Source organism: Oryx dammah, unplaced genomic scaffold, assembly GCF_014754425.2.
Source record: "Oryx dammah isolate SB20612 unplaced genomic scaffold, SCBI_Odam_1.1 HiC_scaffold_2, whole genome shotgun sequence".
NCBI classification, from domain to species: domain Eukaryota; kingdom Metazoa; phylum Chordata; class Mammalia; order Artiodactyla; family Bovidae; genus Oryx; species Oryx dammah.
The window spans coordinates 73,452,626-73,465,956 of record NW_024070186.1 but is presented as its reverse complement, the minus strand read 5'-3'; the positions used below and the strand labels follow the sequence as shown (position 1 = coordinate 73,465,956).

At 39.7% G+C, this 13,331-nt stretch overlaps 1 protein-coding gene across 1 annotated transcript in view; it reads left to right on the top strand.

The window, feature by feature from the left end:
• PARL (presenilin associated rhomboid like) overlaps positions 1-12,778 on the top strand; it is a 53,247-nt gene extending 40,469 nt beyond the window's left edge. Inside the window, exons 8-10 of the mRNA XM_040251840.1 lie at positions 9,841-9,942; positions 10,080-10,177; positions 12,455-12,778. Of these exons, the coding sequence (XP_040107774.1) occupies positions 9,841-9,942; positions 10,080-10,177; positions 12,455-12,566 (312 nt within the window). The 3' untranslated portion in view covers positions 12,567-12,778. The remainder of the gene's footprint in view (positions 1-9,840; positions 9,943-10,079; positions 10,178-12,454) is intronic.
• Positions 12,779-13,331: the final 553 nt, after the last annotated feature.

Genomic DNA, 13,331 nt, shown 5'->3' with positions numbered 1-13,331 from the left:
CTTTCCCAGCACCACTTGTAAAGAGGCTATTTCCTGTTTTATATTCTTGCTTCCTTTATTGAAGATTAATTGGTATGTGGTAACACCCCCACCTCTCTGTTGTGTTCCGTTGAGCTGCATGTCTGTTGAGGCCAGTGCTAACACACTGTTTTGATTACTGTGGCTTTGTAGTATTGTCTGAAGTCTGGAAGGATTATGTCTCCTGCTTTGTTCTTTTTCCTCAGGATTGCTTTGGCAATTCTGTCTTTTATGGTTCCATGTAAATTTTAGGATTATTTGTTCTAGTTTTGTGAAAAATGTCATGGGTAATGTGATAGGGATCTTATTAAATCTGTAGGTTGTTTTAGGTAGTATAGCCATTTAAATAGTATTAATTATTCCAAGCCTAGAGCATGGGATATCTTTCCATTTCTTTGTATCATCTTTAATTCCCTTTATTAATATTTTGTAGTTCTGAGCATCTTTCACCTCCTCGGTGAGGTTTCTATTATTTTTTATGTGATTTTAAAGGGCATTGTTCGTTTACAGTCTCTGATATTTCATTGTTAGTGTAAAAAAAAACCACAGCTGATTTCTGTATGGTATCAGTTATGATTTTTCCTCTTGTATTTCTTATGTTATTTGGATCTTTGCTCCTTTCTTCTTGGTGAGCCCAATCAGATTTGTCAGTGTTGTTTACCCTGTTAAAGAACTAGCTGTTTACTGTGTTGGGTTCTTTTTTCCCTGTTATCTTTATTTTATTTATTTCCTCTCTGATCTTTAATGTCTGCTTCCTTCTGCTAGCTTGAGGTTTTGTTTGTTCTTTTTCACATTCTTTTGGGTGGTGGGTTAGGACTGTGGTTATTTGAGATTGTTCTTGTGTCTTAAAGAAGGTATTGTATTGCTGTGAACTTCCCTCCAAGAGCTGCTTTTGCTGCATCCCACAGAGTTTGTATGGTTGTGTTTATGAATAGTTTATCATTGGCTGAATTTGCATACCAATGTTATGCAATGGCACCCCACTCCAGTACTCTTGCCTGGAAAATCCCATGATGGAGGAGCCTGGTGAGCTGCAGTCCATGGAGTCGCAAAGAGTCGGACACGACTGAGCAACTTCACTTTCACTTTTCACTTTCATGCATTGGAGAAAGAAATGGCAACCCTCTCCAGTGTTCTTGCCTGGAGAATCCCAGGGACGGGGGAGCCTGGTGGGCTGCCATCTATGGTGTCGCACAGAGTCGGACATGACAAGTGACTTACCAGCATTATGATAACCTGCTTGCTGTAACTTCATTGATTTAGCTTATCACTGATCTAAACTATACATAAACTGATTTCTCTTGCTTAGTTAGAGTATCTTCAGTCTCTTTCTTACAAAGTTGCAAGTGAAACAAAACGATAGCTAGTGCAGATTCATTTGGCATTTCATTTTGACTTACCTATAGTGTTCTGGAAGGACAGGGGAGGCTGGTGTGCTGCAGTCCATGGGGTCACAAAGAATTGGATAGGACTTAGCGACTGAACACCAATAGCATTCTGGAGTATATCTCTTTGTATAACTTTTTAACGTTTGCTCTGGGTACTACAATCTATATATATCACTACCACAATCTACTTGTGGTATCATTTTACCAATTTGAGTGAAATGAGCCTTACCTCACTTTTTGCCCCATACCTTCTCCAGATTTTAATTGTCTTAAATATTTCCTCTGCATACATTTATGATTTTTGCTCCAACCAATAAACATGAGTTAGAAAATTCCAAGATAGAAGGACAGTCTATTGTATTTACACATAATTTTTACTTTTTCCTTGATTTGTTCTTTCTGATGTTCCAAGATTTCCTCCTGTCATTTCATTGTGTAGAAAACTCTTAGCCATTCCTTCAGCCCCTAGCCAGTTAGGTCTGCTGTGACAGATTCTCAAGTTTTCTTTTTTCTGAGAGTGTTTTAATTTCCCTTTCTTTTTTTTTTTTCTTCCCTTCATTTCTGAAGGATATTTTCATTGGATATAAAACTCCAGGCTCAGGTCTTTCAGCGATTGAAAAACGTGCCAGTTTTTTTTTTTTTTTTTTGACCTCCATAGTCTCTGAAGAGAAATTTTTTGTTGTTCAAGTAGCTTTTCCCCTTGCAGGTAAGATGTCATTTTCTAGTACCACTTTCTAGACCTTTTCCTTTGTCTTTAGTTTCAGAAGTTTAACTGTGTGTCTCATCATGGACATCTGTGTTTATCGTGTTTGTGGTTCACTCAGTTTCTTGAATATTTAGGTTTATGTCTTTTGGGAGTTGGTCAGCCATTTCTTCAGGTCCCTTTTCTGCCTTGCCCTTTTTCTTCTCTCTTTCTGGGACTCTGACATGATGTTAGATAGTTTATTATTCCTAAAACCCCAGTAACTTTTTTTAAAGTCTATTTTTTCTCTGTGGTTCATATTGGGTAATTGCTATTCTGTCTCAAGGTAACTGATTAATTATTTCTGTCCTTTCCATTCTTCTTGAGTCATTCATTGTTTTTATTTAGGCTATTACAGTTTTTAGTTTTCATTTTTCTTGATATCTTCTATTTCTTTGAACCTTTTATTTCTATGCTATTTTTTTTTAACTTGTTTAAGGCATGTTTGTGATTGCTTGTTGAACCACTTTTATGATGGCTGCTTTAAAATGCTTGTTAAATAATTCTAACATCTGTGTCATTTTGATGGTTGGTATCTTTTCTCATTCGAGTTGAGATTTTTCTGTTCTTGGAATAATGGGTGACTTTAATTTTAATTTAATTTAATTTATTTTTTTGGCCAGGTTATGCTACTTGGGAGATCTTAGATCCCTGACTAGAAATTGAACCTGGGCCACGGCACTGAAAGTGTTGAGTCCTAACCACTGGACCTGCAGGGAATTCCCTGATAAGTGATTTTTAAGTGAAACCTGGACATTTTGGATATTACATTATGAGACTTTAATCTTAATTAAATCTGTGTGGCAGGCCTCCTCTGACAGTGCTCTAATCGCTACTGCTGGGTGAGGTTGGTAGTCCAGGCTCCCCACTCCAGCCCCTTTGACCGTGGTGGGGAAGGGCTCTTGTTGCTGCAGGGTGGGGAGTTCTGGCTCCTCAGTAGACCTCTGCTAATACCACTCTGTTTAGGAGGAGCAAGAGTGCCTTATTACTGCTGCGTGAGTGACCTCCACTGACACCACCCTGTCAGAGGGTGGGGTGCCTTGTTAGTCTTTAAGAATGGAATTCTAGACTCTTCACTCAGCTTTTGCTGATGGGGATCAGACCATGGTTGTTTCTGTAATGTTTGTCTGGAGTAGAGTGGTTGTTGTCTGAAAACTTTCTGTCTTGCTAGACTGCTTTCTTGTTCCTTTGGCTAGAGTGAGCATTTTTGGGTACAGACCTATTTTGTCTGTGTTCATTGGTGTTTCCAGGTTGTGAGCTTCACCAGAACCCAGTCTGAGCAGCATGAGGCCAGAAGAAAACTCACCACTATGCTGTTCCTTGGCTCCTAAGGTTTCTAGCTGGGCTGCTTTCCTTTCTAAGCTTTCCAGAGTTGTCTTTTGTTTTACATATAACACCTGGGGTTTTTAGCAGTATGTAGCTTGCAGAAGGAGAAGGCAATGGCACCCCACTCCAATACTTTTGTCTGGAAAATCCCATGGATGGAGGAGCCTGGTAGGCTGCAGTCCATGGGGTCGCTGAGAGTTGGACACGACTCATTGACGTCACTTTCACTTTTCACTTTCATGCATTGGAGAAGGAAATGGCAACCCACTCCAGTGTTCTTGCCTGGAGAATCCCAGGGACGGCGGAGCCTGGTGGTCTGCCGTGTATGGGGTCGCACAGAGTCGGACACGACTGAAGTGACTTAGCAGCAGCAGCAGCTTGCAGAAACAAAAGGCTTCTTAAAGCAAATTCATTTAAAATTCATAGTTTAAAAAAATCACACACAAAAAGCTTTTATATGATAACATACATGAAGATTAAATAAAGTACTTATGAAAATTGGTTTCCTAATAATGAGTTGACTTTTATGCATAACTTTTAGGCTGTATAATCAAGTTATGAGTGGAGAATAAAAGATCCTTACCTTTAACCAAGGAGGCAGACCTCTAGGGTCTGTATGGGTTTGGGTTCATGACTCCCTGAAAGATTTGTTCTGGCTAGAAGTTCAGCATCTGCCCCCATAATCTATTAGCATGGTGGTGGTTTAGTCACTAAGTCATGTCCAGCTCTCGTGACCCCATGGACTGTAGCCCGCCAGGCTCCTCTGTCCGTGGGATTCTCCAGGCAAAAATACTGGAGTGGCTTGCCATTTCCTTCTCCAATCTATCAGCATGTACTATATTAAAAAGAGTGGATGTCAGTGTCACTGAGAATTTGAAAGTTAAAGAGTAACCCCTCACCTTTCATGCTTTATAGCAGATATGTAACTTATGTATCCTGGATTTTTAAATAAAGCCTTAAAAAGTCAACAAAACTCAGAAGAAATCAGGTTGAGACCTTATTTTCTGAGAAAGGAAAAAAACCAGTAAAATTAAACTTTCCAATGACACAAACATAACGTGGTTAGCTGAATTTAAAGACGAACCTTAAAATCCTATACTATCGAAATTGCTTCCCCATTGTTGTTTGTTCAGTTGCTTAGTCGTGTCTGACTCTTTGCAGCTCCATGAACAGTAGCACTCCAGGCTTCCCTGTCCTTCACAGCCTCCCAGAGTTTGCTCAGACTCGTGTCTATTGAGTCAGTGATGCTGTCTCTGTTGCCCCCTTCTCCTGCTCTGAATCTTTCCCAGCATCAGGGTCTTTTCCAGTGATTTTGCTCTTCATATCAGGTGACAGTGTTGGAGCTTCAGCATCAGTCCTTCCAGTGAATATTCAGGATTGATGTCCTTTAGGATTGACTGGTTTGATCTCTTTGCAGTCAAGGGGACTCTCAAGAGTCTTCTTCAACACCACAGTTCAAAAGCATCAGTTCTTCGGTGCTCAGCTTTCTTGTGGTCCAACTGTCACATCCATACATGACCACTGGAAAAACCATAGCTTTGACTAGATGGACCTTTGTTGGCAAAGTAATGCCTCTGCTTTTCAATATGCTATCTAGGTTTGTCATAGCTTTCCTACCAAGGAGCAAGTGTCTTTTAATTTCATGGCTGCAGTCACCATCTACAGTGATTTTGGAGCCCAAGAAATTAAAATCTGTCACTGTTTCCATTCTTTCCCCATCTATGTGTCATGAAGTGTTGGGACCAGAAGCCATGATCATAGATTTTTGAATGTTGGATTTAAACCAGCTTTTTCACTCTCCTCTTTGACTTTCATCAAGAGGCTCTTCAGTTATTCTGGGCTTTTTGCCATAAGGGTGGTGTCATCTGCATATCTGAGGTTGTTAATATTTCTCCCAGCAATCTTGATTCCAGGTTGTGCTTCATCCAGTCTGGCATTTTGCATGACATACTCTACATATAAGTTAAATAAGCAGAGTGACAATATACAGCCTTGACGTCCTTTTTCCCGATTTGGAACCAGTCCGTTGTTCCATGTCCATTTCTAAGTGTTGCTTCTTGACCTGTGTACAAGTTTCTCAGGAAGCAGGTAAGGTGATCTGCCTTAAAAAGACTCCCATCTCTTTAAGAAAATTTAAGAATTTTCTACAGTTTGTTGTGATCCATACAGTCAAAGGCTTTAGCATAGTCAGTGAAGCAGAAGTAGGTGTTTTTTTTTTGGAATTCCCTTGCTTTTTCTATGATCCAGTGGATGTTAGCAATTTGATCTCTGGTTCCTCTGCCTTTTCTAAATCCATCTTGTACATCTGGAAATTCTCAGTTCATGTACTGTTGAAGCCTAGCTTGAAGGATTTTGAGGATTACCTTGCTAGCATGTGAAATGAGTGCAATTGTGCAGTAGTTTGAACAGTTTTTGGCATTGCCCTTCATTGGGATTGGAATGAAAACCGACCTTTTCCAGTCCTGTGGCCACTGCTGAGTTTTCCAAATTTTCTGGCATATTGAGTGCAGCACTTTAATAGCATCATCTTTAAGGATTTGAAATAGCTCAGCTGGAATTCCATCACTTCCACTAGCTTTGGTTTGTAGTAATGCTTTCTAAGGCCCACTTGACTTTGCACTCCAGGATGTCTGGCTGTAGGTTAGTGTCACACCTTCGTGGTTTTGTGGGTTATTAAGACCATATTTGTACATTTCTTCCGTGTATTCTTGCCACCTCTTCTTAGTATCTTCTGCTTCTGTTAGGTCTGTACCATTTCTGTCCTTTATTGAGCCCATCTTTGCATGAAATGTTCCCTTGGTATCTCTAATTTTCTTGAAGAGATCTCTAGTCTTTCCCATTTTGTTTTCCTCTCTTTCTTTGCATTGTTCACTTAAGAAGACTGTACCTCACCATGCTATTCTTTGGAACTCTGCATTCAGATTGGTACATCTTACCTTTCCTCCTTTGCCTTTCGCTTCTCTGCCTAGTTGTTTGTAAGCCCTCCTCAGCAACCATTTTGCCTTTTTGCATTACTTTTTCTTGGAGATGATTTTGGTCACCGCCTGTTGTACAGTGTTAACGAACCTCCTTCCATAGTTCTTCAGGCACTCTATCTACCAGACCTAATCCCTTGAATCTATTTGTCACTTCCACTGTTAATCATAAGGGAGTTGATTTAGGTCATACCTGAATGGCCTAATGGTTTTCCCTACTTTCTTCAATATAACTCTGTATTTTGCAATAAGTAGCTCATGATCTGGGCCAACTTCCAGTTTTGTTTTTGCTGACTGTATAGAGCTTCTCCATCTTCGGCTGCAAAGAATATTATCAGTCCAGTTTCAGTATTGACCACCTGGTGATGTCCATGTGTAGAGTTGTCTCTTGTGTTGGAAAAGGGTGTTTTCTATGACCAGTGCATTCTCTTGGTAAAACTCTGTTAGCCTTTGCTCTGCTTCATTTTGTACTCTAAGGCCAAACTTGGCTTTTACCCCAGCTGTCTTCTGACTTCCTACGTTTGCATTCCAGGCCCCTATGATGAAAAGAACATCTTTTTTTGGTGTCAGACTGTCTTCATAGAACCATCCAGTTTCATCTTCGGCATTAGTGGTTGGGGCACAGACTTGGATAATTGTGATGTTGAATGGTTTGCCTTGAAAATGAATGGAGCACCCAAGTACTGCATTTCAGACTTTTTCATTGACTGTGAGGACTATTCCATTTCTTCTGAGGGATTCTTCCTTATCGATGATTATTTTCTCCATCTAAAGTGCTCATTGTTTTTGTTTACTTGCTAAGTCATGTCTAACTCTTTTGCGACCCCATAGACTGTAGCCCACTAGGCTCCTCTATCCATGGGATTTCCCAGGGAAGAATACTAGAGTGGGTTGCCATTTCCTTTCCAGGGGAATCTTCCCGACCCAGGGATTGAATGCAGGACACCTGCATTGCAGGCCTTTTGCAATTCCAGCGGACTCTTTACTACTGAGCCACCTGGAGAGCCTAAAGTGCTCATTACAGAAATTTTAATATTAAAGAAAATTCTTAATAGCCATTCTATGTAAAGCCAGTTTTTTTGTGACTGTAACTTATTGTACTTACTATTTTAAAGATAGGCAGTCCCATTATCTTTCTAAGTCACTCTCAAAGTGACCTTTATCTACACAGATTTAAAAGTGTTTATGTGTCTGAATAAATAGCAACTTGCTTATTTTAGATGACATTTTATTGTATTTATTTTTTGGTCGTACTGCACAGCTTCTGAGATCTTAGTTCCGCAACCAGGGATCAAACCCTGGCCCGTGGCAGTAGAAGCATAGATTCTTAACCACCGGGCCACCGGGGAATTTCCACAGCTTTTTGTTTAGGAAAATGTTTGGCTTACTCTATGCAGATATCCTTTATTTTCACCTTTTTTTAATCAGAGGCTTTTAATGAAAATGGACCCCTCTCTTTAAAAAAAAAAAAAAAAGGCTGGGGAAATGGTCCAGCTTTTAGGAGAGCAAAGAGACAGGACGACTGTATGCAATAAATGGGGGAAACAGCTGCAAGGGCACTAGTGGAAGAATTAACAAGACTGGAGTATGTTCTGTAGATTAAATGAAAATATTGTATCAATATAAAATTTCTTGAAATTGAGAACTATTTTGTAGGATATATTAATATAAGGAAGTATACACTGAAGTATTTAGGAGTAAAAGGGTCTGATATATGCCACCTACTCTCAAATGTTTCAGGATAAAAAAGTATTGTATAGAGAGAAAATAAGTGAAATGTGGCAGAATGGTAAAAGTTAAATCTGGTTCAGGAGTATTTTGAAGTTTTCTTCAAAGTGAAACACAGACCTAAATGTAAAACCTAAGATAAAAACTTATAGAAGAAAACATAGAAAAAACTCATTGTGATCTTACATTAGACAAAGACTTCATAGTTGAGACACCACAAAGCAGGACCCATAAGAAAACAAATGATAATCAGGCTTCATGTAAGCTAAAAATTTACAGCCTTCCAAAGACAGTGTTAAAAGATAACATCCTAAAAGAAAATATTTGCCCGTCAGAAATCTGATAAAACGTGTGTCAGACTATATAAAGAAATTATAGAACAGGCAAAAGTTTGGACAGATGCTTCAAAGAAGATATATGAATAGCAAATAACCACATGAAAAGATGGACATCATTAGTCATTAGGAAAATGAAAATAAAACCCATACTGAGATATCACTATATCTCGAAGATGATTAGATCATCCCAGGTGCTGGTGAGGATGTGGAGAAACTGGAATCTCATATAATGCTGATGGGGTAAAGCACTAATACCGCTTTGGAAAAGTTTGGCGGTTGCCAAACTTCCCATCATAGCTGACCATGCTGTGTTGCTTTTACTTATTTTAGTCTTTCATGCTAGTCTGTCAGCTCCATTAAGGCAGGAGTTGTTGACTTTATTCCCTCTGTATCCTCAGCGTCTAGCATAGGGCCCAACTGTTTGAATGAATCATGATCTTGAGATTTAATGTAAACAAGGGATTATGATCCAGTTTCTTAGTTATTGTACCATCCAGAGAAATTGGGAACATGTGTGACATTAAGAAAGTTTAGTTATATTATCATAATTTATCCAGCAGGTATTTCATAGCCATCATCAACTTAAATTATGAAGATTTGTAGCAATGTGGAAAAACACTATAGATGATAAAACTGTATAGCAATTATAATTTCAATTATAACAAGAGATGATTTGACTTACGGGTCATAAGGTTGTGAAGTTTCAATTTTTATTCTCAGATACAAGGTTGTGAAGGAAAGTGCTTCTCAAGCAGGCAGATGCATGTGTGTCCCTGGGAGGATTCTGTGAGGGGTGGGTCATGGAGAGCCACGGGACAAATTTGGCATGCTTTCCTGGAGCAGAACATTTGTCAAATTCTTTTAAGGAAAATATTTAGTGTTATGAAGTAGGATACAAAGTTCACATGAGTTACGATAAAGCATTAAATTTGGGAGGAATTCCACACATGTGCGTATTGGGAGAATTCATGCTCACTCGCTGATTGAAGGAGTTCTGTTCAGGTTTGAGAAGTCCATTTTTAGTCTCTGAATATGGTGATGCATGTGACACAGTAACAGGGTTCCTGAAGTTTGTCAAGTGCTGACATTGTTACATCTTACTGCCTATATAGTCCTTGCCAGGTGGTTACTGTATCGGGGACTTGGAGCCCCTTTCCTTGTTATTTTGTACATTAGTAATGGAAAGCTGTTTAACTTTGTGCTCCCCTAGAAATGTATGGCTTATAAGCTTTCTGGAAGAAGTATTTCTGCTTTAGAATTTGTAGTCCTAAACAGTTAGGTGAACAGTGAGAGTTTCACATTTTCCCCTATGTGTTGGTTTGCAGTCTGGCGCAATCATGACTGTCCTTGCAGCTGTTTGCACTAAGATCCCAGAAGGGAGACTCGCCATCATCTTCCTTCCAATGTTCACGTTCACAGCAGGGAATGTGAGTATTTTTATGACGTGAAGTGCTGGGGACAGGGTGATATTTTTACATTGACTGAATTCTTGCCCTTAAATTAGAAATGTCAATGCTGGAACAATCAAAGTTGTATCAGTTCTGTTCTCTTTTCTGGCTTTCAGGCCCTAAAAGCCATTATTGCCATGGATACAGCAGGAATGATCCTGGGATGGAAATTTTTTGATCATGCAGCACATCTTGGGGGAGCTCTCTTTGGAATGTAAGTCTGAGTATGACTGACTGACATTTCTCAGGTCCTCTCCTTCCTTACCCCTGAGTAAGGCAGTTAGTTCAGTTATGGAAGCAGGGCAGGTAAGGTTGCGAGGGCAAGGAAATCGCAGTGTGGTTTGCTTTGGTCTTGAGCCGCTTCTCATGTGCAGTGGGAATGGGAGACTCTTGGCCCTTCTCCTGTCTTGGTCATTTGTAGAGAGAGACCCTCTGTGCCTTTAACTCTACCCTTAACCTTATATCACCCCAACCTATGACCTGTCACAGTTCCTAGCCCTTCTTGGATACTGTTCCCCAGCCCCCAGTCTGTGCTACATTCCTTCCCCTACTCTCCAGCCACCTCTGCCCTGCCCAGTCCCCACGCTGCTGACCTCCGCAGTGCTGGGCAGACACCCCGAGTGGGTGGAACTGGTCCTCTGCCTGCGGTGAGTGTGCTGGTGCGTGCAGCATGGCTGGAGTAGAGGCAGACGCCATCAGTGAGCGTTGACTGCTTACTGAGCATCTGTACCCAGATCCAAAGCCTTCTTGCCCGTCACACCATAGTGATTACAGTTGTCTTGTGGTTACAAGATCTCCCACTTGTGGTTTAGGCCTAAAACATAGCAGTGCTGTAACGATGCCACCATAGAACTATAGACAGATGAGAGGCCCTTCAGCAGACCTGGTCTGTCTGGTGTGCTGGATCCATGATGGCCCCTGTTTTCTTGCATAAATGTTACCTTTGACCTTTATTTGATTTTTACTTTATTTCACAACAATGGGAAAACTTAGTTTTTTTAATTAAAAATAAAAATCTATTCTTAGTGGAGCAGTTTTGCCCAGTAGGTGGTGGAACTAAGTGCCATTATGCCATTTATAATTTTCAGTGATGATTAAAGAATAGCATGTGTGAGTTCGAGCTTTAACAGCAGCACATTATAAATAGTAGAAACTGACCTGACATTATAGTATGAGAAACATAAAGAGTGATGAAAGGGGTTCTGTTTTATGAACTCTAAATTTACCTGTATACTTAAATGTATACTTAAAGGAGCTTTTCCTCAGCAGTTTTTTATTTTTCTCAACTATAATTAGATGACCTTTTTCTGTTCTGAAAACTGGATCAGGTGCATTTTTGAAGTCCAGGATCTGAAAGGCAGAGGAATTCTTTCTTTTTGCTGTTTCTAGTTTCAGCTCCTTTCATTTACTCGATCTCAGTCATATCCAGAATTCATCTTTTCTGACATCTTTAATCTAGATTGAGAAATATTTACAAAATGGTACTGATTCTCTTGGTAACCTTTTGTACATTTCTTTGACTTTATGGCCCTGGAGCACATTTTATGGTCTTCACCTTGCACTGCTGCGGGAATGATAGCTAATGTATATTGAATATTTACTATGTGCCTAAGCTAAGGTCTAATTTAATACTCTTAAAATCCTGTGAGATATCCCAGCTTGCGGAAAGGAAGCTGTTGAAAGGAGGGATTGTCCAAGGTCACACAGCGAGTCATTGCAGAGCTGGAGTTTCAGACTGAGCGCTAGGCTGTGATGCTGCTGCCGAAAAGAGGCAGCAGTGAGTCTTGAGATATTTTCCTGATTGTAATTTAACCAAATGACCAGTTACATTTGAACTTAGGCGTCTAATCAAAACAATGCACCCATAAGATTATAAAGTATTTGACTCTTTGCTTGAAATAAGGTTAAAAAGATTTTAGAAGACACTTTATTAATGGAAAGTCCTGACAAGTGTTTTGTTTCTTTAAGAGTTTTATAATTGCATTTGAATTTTAGGGTGGTCTTCTTTCTCTTGTTTTAAGTATAGCCATCATTATTAGTAAATTCTAACTCTTGACATTCCTTACACTTGCCATAATAAAAAAGAGTCCAGATTTAGAATCAGTCTGACCTGTGAGTGAGTCCTTGATTGACCACTTAGAAGCTGTTAGCATTTGGGCAAATGACTTTTCTTTCAGAATCGGTTTCTTCATGTTTGTAAATGGGGAAAGTGATAGTATTTGACTTGCCGGGCTGTGGTGAATTAAAAGTAGTATGCGTGGGGTACTTTTGGAGTAGTCACGTTTGGTTCCATTCTACTCCCATCTTTTATATAGTCTGTATATTAAAGGTAAGTCATTGATCTTTGTTAAGTAATCAGCTGTTTTACTATGCTGGTTAGTAAGTGACAGTGGCATTCAGTTTTTAAAATGTCAACGTGGTATCATGGTACTTGTTATTTGTATGTCATACTGTTTGAATGTTGGACCTGGTTTGTTCTTCTTCTCCCCAGATGGTATATTACTTACGGTCATGAACTCATTTGGAAGAACAGGGAGCCTCTAGTGAAAATTTGGCATGAAATGAGGACTAACAGCCCCAGAAAAGGAGGTGGCTCTAAGTAACTGGGGCTGGACAATACTGGTGCGTCTGGTCTGTGCTGCCTGAAGGCCCAGGAATGCAGCGGCCCTGGAGTGACCACATCTTTGCTCCTGCCTGGAAGATACTCAGCATCTAGCTTTCCCAGTATTTTAAACTGTCCCCAGAACATGTCTCATTAGAAAGTGAATTATGACAAAGTTGTGAAATAAAGGTTTATATCTCTCTAGTTTGTAAACAGAGAGTGTGTGTCTCTTTTGAAGAGCACTAGTGCTGGCCTGGAATCTCACTGTCCGTTGTTCTATTTAACATGCGCCTGAACCTGAAGAGTGTGCACATGGAAAGGTCAGAAGTGCTTGCTTTTTAATGTCGGCCTTCTAGCACCTCTGCGAAATATTTACTCTTACTCACCTACCCCTTTCCTTGCTTGGTTGACAGGTAAAAATTAAGAACATCTTCTCTCTGGCATGGTCTGAGATAACAGCTGCAATGTTTTCTAAATTTTTCCCAGGAAAGGTAGGTAATACTTTGTGGCAGTGTGTCGTATACAAAAAGCTATTTTTAGGTTTTGCTTTCTAGGTTAAAATTGTAGCTAAATTAAGAATTAGAAGGAACTATCCTGGATAAATTCAAACTTGAATCTGAGCCTAATTGCATCTTATATTGGAAACTGTACATTCTTTGAAGTGGAGCAGCTTACTGACATAGACGGGGTGGTTGTTGTAGTTTCACTGTAGTGGAACAACTTCTCATGATTGAGAATTATTTCTAGGAAATGTAATCTGAGAATT